The sequence below is a fragment of the Macadamia integrifolia genome, chromosome 4 (genome assembly GCF_013358625.1).
Source record: "Macadamia integrifolia cultivar HAES 741 chromosome 4, SCU_Mint_v3, whole genome shotgun sequence".
NCBI lineage: Eukaryota > Viridiplantae > Streptophyta > Magnoliopsida > Proteales > Proteaceae > Macadamia > Macadamia integrifolia.
The window spans coordinates 27,489,715-27,497,498 of NC_056560.1; the positions used below are offsets into that span (position 1 = coordinate 27,489,715).

The 7,784-nt window shown below is 38.0% G+C and overlaps 1 protein-coding gene across 1 annotated transcript; it reads right to left on the minus strand.

Annotated features, from left to right (window-relative positions):
- Positions 1-12: 12 nt before the first annotated feature.
- Positions 13-3,474, minus strand: LOC122076373 (NHP2-like protein 1). Its single transcript, XM_042641675.1, has 4 exons — positions 3,293-3,474; positions 3,053-3,173; positions 2,806-2,909; positions 13-171 (listed from the first exon to the last, which is right to left on the minus strand). Exons 1-4 carry the CDS (start codon positions 3,293-3,295, stop codon positions 13-15), a joined length of 387 nt encoding a protein of 128 aa, XP_042497609.1. The 5' UTR covers positions 3,296-3,474.
- Between the last annotated feature and the right edge of the window lie 4,310 nt (positions 3,475-7,784).

Consider the following 7,784-nt stretch of genomic DNA (forward strand, 5'->3'; position numbering starts at 1 on the left):
CAAAATCCCATATCATAATAATGTCAGATGGAATGGTACCTTCAGTTGCTCTATTTGGGATTTTAACTGGCTTCCCTCGTTGCTCGTCACAGAGCAAGAAATGACAGGCCTTGTGACTCCACATGCTCGACCAAGGGCTTGCTTAGAAGGGACAAACACATATGGCACATTCTGCATAATCAAATTAAAATCATTGGTTTTCAACATCAATAGAAGCTCAATTCTTAACAATTATGTTTAGCAAAGGTTACATTTTAAAGGTCACGTGAACAACTTTTGAAACCAGTAACAGTATTGTTCTTGACAAAGAGATCGAAGCAAGAATTCGGGGAAGCTAGAAGACAATGATCACATTGGTAGCAATACAAAAAATCCGTGATATGAGATGTATCAACAACTACAGAAGATGCACTCGAAGGAATTCAGTTCTGCCTATTCTCTCACCAAAGACTGTCTCATAGACCACTACCATGAACTATACACAAAGAGGTTGGTCACTTGGTCATGCTTGACTCAGTAACCCATCCACGGATTTCGAGGCTAGGTGCGTCCATTGTGGGCTCTTTGGGAAACTTTACGTGAAATTAATGGGTATGAACCATATGCAGTGGCTGGCCACGAATGCATAAGTGGCCTCCTTGCTGAGTTGTCCATTGTGACAACTTGCGGTTGGTTGATCCTCCGGATAATTACTTGCCCTTGTGTCTTGGAAGCATTTCAGAACATTAGTTGATATTTAGATCCAGATGTGACCCAAAGTTTATGTCATCGTTTGCTAGACCTCAGTATGGAGTAGCCGAGTAGGACAAGTCTTCATGGGCCTAACATATCCCCTGGTGTATCATCCTTGCAAAGATGGCTGGCTGGCTGGCTGGCTGGGTAGAGGGCTTCGTGAATAAAGGTGGCATGTGAAAGAGCTTGAGGTAACGACAGAAACCCATCCAACCAGAAATCAGCATCTGAAACTCTAGAAAGATTATCATCCCTGTCATTACTCTAGAAGTATGGGGTTCACAATAAATGATGTTATATCCTGCTCTAAGCCTCTAACTAGTTGACTGGGGCACCGCAAAGCTATGTTACACAGAACAGAAAGGATAGGACTCAGATATGCCAGTTTGTACTTGAAGTGAAGTATCTGATAGACATGGACATAGATCTCAATTAAAGCCTTTTAAGTAATGTAACAGAGGTCAAATGCCCTAGTAGTGAATTGACTAATGTCTTTTTATTTTCAAACACTAAAATCATTTTTAAGAATCACCTCCTCTCCATGATTCGTAATAAATGCTAGAGCACAAATTACAGAGTCACATATCCTAGACCCTTGCCAATATCTACCTGACAAGATATGCATACTATCCTGCAATATCAACTGTAAATTCTCTTGATAAATAATATCAGATGTAATTTCAACTGTAAACCTTATCAAGAACTTCTTCCACCCAGAACTTCCTTTTTATATAATCATGCTCAGAGTCAACCACAAACTCCATACTCCCCAATGAACCTCCAAGGAAACCTCTCAATTACTTCCAACCCATTAGCAACAACAGTTACCATTTAAATACTTTCGAGAAACTTGACAATATAACATAGTATAGTTAAACAATCTGAACACCATGATAAAACCCCTTGTTTCCTTACATTGGTCCCCACGTACTCCAAGAGGAAGTGGATGAATCCCAAAGTATCTGTTCAGATCAATAGAGGAAGATAGAAAAAGAAAATGGTCTAGCACTTCCATCGTTTTCCTCCTGTTTAATTGGCAAGAAAAAGAGGGGGGACAAAAGAAAAGAACTTGCAAAAGAAAACAGAGATGCATGCCTGCTCATTCTAAAGTTATATCTAAATCATAAAAGACTTGAAACACCTCAAGATGCTATACTTTTTCTAAACTTAAATAGACCAACAACTGTTCAGACAGAGAGTGCAGAGTTGGCAGGGATCTGGACGTGGGACCTTTCTCAATGTATTACTAAAGAATCAATGCCAGAGTAATCAGCATAGGATAGAGAATCGCATGGTCACAAAATTCATCTATCCTAGAGGCTCCAAATTGGTAACCAGTAAACAGTCCACAAACCTCGAAAAGGAAAAAAAGGCAAAACACATTTTACCTTTAGACATAAAATACACATACAGAATGAGCCCTCTGCAAGTCTATACAGAGGAAAAAGGGTATTTCCATCAGAAATTTGCCCAAAGGAAACACATAATAAATTGAACCACCTTGAACCAGATGAAATCCAAGAAGGATGGAAAGCATTATCAATTTTTTTCTTTTCTTTTTTAATATTATCAACTTTAATGTCTCGCTAGGAATGATATCTGATTCCTACACTAACTTTCTCTTTATTTTTCCTTTTGGGTTCCCCTGAAAATCTCCAAAAGGCATGATCTCTGACTCCAAAACCAATTCTAATAACACCGAACCAATACCTCTGGTAGCTACCTATACTTATTACAACAACAAAAACTCAACCTTATCCCAACTTAATGGGGTCGGCTACATTGATCCGCGCAAAAACAAAAGGGAGAGATGAAAGTAAACAGAACGAGGCACAATAAAGGAACCACCTGTGGTAGCTACCTATACTTATTGATATATGTAAAATGCTCTTGAATATCACTCTAGCTTGCCTTCAAATGATTACAAGTTCTAACACCTCAACATAACTGCTCTACAATAATAACAATATGAATAAAACCCATTACACAGTGAAAACAAACAATTACAACAAAAGTTGGATAATTAAAGTAAATATATAGTCTAACCCAAAAAAATAAAAAAATGCATATTACCTTGTCTTCAGCAAGCAGGGGAAGATGGAGAAGGATTTCTAGAGGTTCAGTGTCAGCTGCCATGACTATAAACTCCGAAATTCCCCTATTCAAAGTCTTAGTTGCTGAAGTTTCGAGGTGGGGAGAAAAAGAAACAGAGCAGAAGATCAAATTTTTAAATTTAAAATAAAAATAAAAGTGAAAACAGTTCTCTATGGATGGACGTAAATGTAAGAATGTATTTGGGTGGATCTGTGAAATGGCAAACCTTCATTAGCACCCTTTTTGAGCTGTTTATAGTTGGCGGCTTGTTGAATGAGGTCAAGAATGGTTATAGTCAGCTGAGCGTCTGCCAGTGGGTAAGCCTTCGGATTTACTGCTTCCACAGTCTTCCATGATAACACAAATCGAATGAGAATACGAAGAAGAGAACAACATCAAATAATTTCATTGAAAATAGGAAATCAAATAGTACAAGGAAACAGAAGATCTGAGAGTGAGAATATACCATTTTTCCTTGATTGAGTGAAGTAGAAGACCCAAGAAGAACACAGAAGACTAGGGTTTTTCCGGCCAACACGAAGCAAAACGGAAAGTTTAAACTTTAAAAGAACAGGAACTGCAGGGGAGTGAAGTAGACAAGGTTTGTCTACCAAAAAAAAAACGAAGGTAGACAAGGTTGGACGAGGGACGTTAGGGCGTGCATTTTGGTATTCATACCCGATCCGATCCTTGAAACCGCTCCGGTATCGCTCAAGTATCGGTGAGGTTTAGCCATCACCGATACTGATACGTATAGGTCCCTAATCCCTATTCTTAAAACCATGTATCAAGTGTCTTTTTTTAAACAGTTTTCTTAAAAATCAAATTTGATTTGTAATTAATTTTCTTATCTACATATACAAAGAATTCCCCCCCCCTTTTTTTTATCAGTTAGTTCAATTCGATATAGAGCATGTGAAATCGAAATTGAATGGGAGCTTGTTTTCCAATTCAGAACCAAATCAATTTAATTAATCTATTTGGTTTTAATCCAATTTATATTTGATATAAGAGGAAGAGATTCATCACTTCATCCTTGTGTTCACAAATATCTATACGATTTTAGAGTGAAAAATTATCTTATACCACCTTTATTTTTAAACCTTATATGAGATACAACCCTAATTTACCCAAAATATCTAACATAACTTTAAAGCTCAACACCGTTAGTTTAGAAATGAAAAAGACTCTTCTAGCCATAAAATGAATTTTAAAAATCTATTTCTCATCGTTTTCCGCTCTTTTACTCTGAAGATCAAACTTTTAAACCTTATAACTTATTTTGACCATATGTTCTATGGTGAAAAAAAAAAACATAGCTAGAAGAGGAAGGGCTCGCTCTCTTGCTCTGGCTCTGCTTCCCCCACCCCCCATTTGAGAGAGAGAGCAGCAGAAGAAGAAACAGAAAACAAGAGGACCGCAGCGCATGTTGTGCGGACACTAGCACTCGGGGTCCCTCTCCTGCACTCTGCGCCACCTTCTTTTTCATCCTCCATGGATTTTCTTTCCTTTGGGCTTTTACGTTTCATCCCCGTTTCCCTCTACTTGTTTGCTTTGTCTGCACAGAGTTCAGTTTGAAAGAGGAACCTGTTAGTGATTCTAAATCCTAGAATCATTTGAATTACCTATAGTGTATATAATACAAGAATGAATAATGGAAATAAATCAATCACATACCCGTTGAGCGTGAATAAAGTCCCTAAATCAAGGTTGACGCTTGTACCACGAATTATGATGAAGAATCACGCAATATGGGTCATTCTACTGAGATCTTCTGCAGCCTCTTACTATGGGATCTTCTCTCTGTCTCTACACTAGCTCTGTGAGAAAGCAATGCTCCCAAAATATTATTATGAAAAGTAATAGCTGCAGGGACCGTCAGTATTCTATATATAATAGAATTCCTAAACCCTAATCCATTCTCACAATAGAATAGGGCTAGAAGTTTCCTAATTAGAGTGGTCCTTATTCTCTTGGGCCCAATGGGTCAATCAATATCAGTTAAGCCCACATAAGAGTCCTAACAAAACCTACTGATTCCCACCACTCCTCCCTCTCTTTCTCAACCCTTCTATTTTTTTGGTCTTTCTCAGGCTAGCAGACCTCAAGGCAAGGCAACCCTTGCGTCTCTTGTGGTCTACTTGTCCTCTAAGATAGCTAGTTTATAAATCTGTCTGCAAACTCGGACGCAATATCACAAGCAAAAAAAGATAAAACATAAAGCCTACACGATCATCAGCAAGCAAGACTATTCTACAGGTCCCTCCAATGGCCTCAAACCGGTGATAAGCCCCAGTGATGATACTTGACCAAATGCAAACTAGTTTACATTGAACATATGAAGGTCCAAACTCCTTAATCCCTTTTTAAATACAGGACATATGCCACTACCTCTCTTAGGCGCTCATGCAAATTTAGAAAAATCAATAACCTTTCACTCTTAACCCTGATGGGTTCTTGGGAGGAACCTCAACTGTGACCCATCAGACACAGAGGGAGAATCGTCAATTTCAGGAAAGTAATAAGCTTTTAGATTTCCAAGTTAGGGCAAGAAATAATAACTAAATGTTTGATCAGTTTAGGGGTTTTTACGTGGAAGGGCAAACTGTGGTTTAAAAAATAACAACCACACCACGTCATCATTTAACGTTTTTCCTCTAATGAAATGGATTTAAGTAATTTTTTTTTTTTTTTCAAAACAAGGCATACACTATGTATTTTTGAAAATTGAGGATGGTATCTCGTATAAGGATTAAAATTAGGGGTGGAACAAGATAATTTTCCTTTTAAGATCATCCCCAAATACTCTGATACTTTGCACACATCTAAGGCTTACTCAGTAAGTAGGATGAAGTTGGGAAAGCAAAGTAAAGCAAAGTAAAGCAAAGCTTGTTTGAGTAAGGTGAAGAGGTGAATCTACCTTCGTTGAGGCTCTTTTCTCCTTTTATATGGGCTTGTTGCTTGTGTTATTAGACGGCTGGTCGCTTTCCCTTCCGACGTGGAGAGAAATCCCATTGGTGGACTATTCCTTTTCTCCTATTGAGGTAGAAGATCTCATAACGATTCAACCTAAATGTGGTTAATCTTGGGTAAGCATAACTATCAACCTTACCAAGTTTGGTTTAGTGGACCGTGGTTGAGCTTATAGGCGGTTATGATCATAGTTATCATTTTGATAGGGTAGGATCTAGAGACATATGGCTTTATGTTGGAATTTAAGGGTCCGTTTGATAACGTTTCAAGAAACATGTTTTTGTCGTTTCTGTTTCCAGAAACAGCAGAAACGGAGTAAAAAGTGTTTGATAAAATTGTTCCGTTTCACTTATTTTCATAAATATAAATATAAATTTTTACTTATTTATGGTTCAAGAAACGACCTAGGCGAAATAAGTTCAACTTGTTTCACCGTTTCTATAAACGACTTGTGGCTATTCTTTCATTGGTTACTATCGACTTCTAAAAACATGACTTATCAAACACCTTCAATTCCGTTTCTGTTTCTAGAAAGGGAAATTTATGTTTCTGCCGTTTCTTGAAACAGAAACGGCATAAACGTTATCAAACGGGCCTTTAAAGTTTCAAACTATGGTCAAATTAGTTTTTTCATAGTGGACTTTTTGAAATCCAAAATAGTCCTTTTGAAATTCAACTTTCCCTCTCAAAAGTGTATTTTATATTTTGTCTTTAGTACTTGTGAAGTAGTAATAAGCTAAGACTTTTCACAAAATTTAATTTTAGTCCCACATTGGTTAAGGATGAAAGAAAAATTATATATATATATATATATATATGAGTGTTTGTTAAGGGTACAAATCCTTGGGGGAGGCACTTTCTTTTGTCATGTGTGTGTGGGGGTTCCAATGGTGCTTTTGAATCTCATGCGTACCTAGGTCGAGTACGGGCACTGTGAGAGTGTTTTAAGTTTACTATTTTACTGCAAGTGCTTATGTTCACTGTTACCATTTTGTTATCGGTTTTCATATAGGGCGTTCAAATACCTTAAGGAGAGTATATATATACGATTCAACTTCACTTAAGTGGGACGATTTCTGCTACTGATTCAGAGGATCAATTGAACAAGTAAGTGATCTTCTACTCGTAATTATATTTCCATTAATATAATTGTTTTGTCAAAGTCTTTTATACCTATTGCCTGGACTCTTTCACTTACACTTTACCATCAATCGTTCCTGGTCCGGGGCACATGACTGGTTGAGATGTCTTCTACAACTATGTCGATGCGCTCAGTGGATATGGTGGTTCGAATGTGGTCAATGTAATCGCATGGATCTTCATGTCATACGTGGATTCTCCTCACTAGATGTGATATTTTTAGTTGTACCAGATGGCTATGTAATCAACCATGCCAAAATTACCTCTCTCTCTCTCTCTTCTCTCGTTTAAGCAGAGGCTATAATGTATGAAAATTGTCTGTAACCACTGCGCATGTGTAGTGAGCATCAGGTGCTTGGGTGCCATGTGCTCGGATGCTCTCAGCTGCTTGATGTTTACTACACATCACTACTCACTGTAGACAATTTGAACCCGACTAGAACACGATTATGAAGGATTAGAGTTAATCTATACAAAACATGGCAAAGGCCAAAGTGGGCAGAAAATGTAGAGAAATCGGCTGTGGAGGTCCCAAACACATGGTTTCAAGAATCGGGAACCAGGACCAATTCCGATTAATATGGCGGATTCACGTCTAAAACCAAAAGAATCGCTGTGCTATTGGATTTGAGGGCCTATTCCAGAGTTATTGGGACCGATTCAAGACGATTCCGATCGGCGATTCCCTTTCTGTTTAAACCTTGTTCAGACATGCCTATACTCGGGTTGTCGGTTCAAAATCTCTGAGTAACGGTAACCATGCCACGCACATAAAACACTTTCCCATTTGATTTCCTTTATGAACGATCTTAAATTCCGATTCCGATTCCGATCCCGATCCCGAT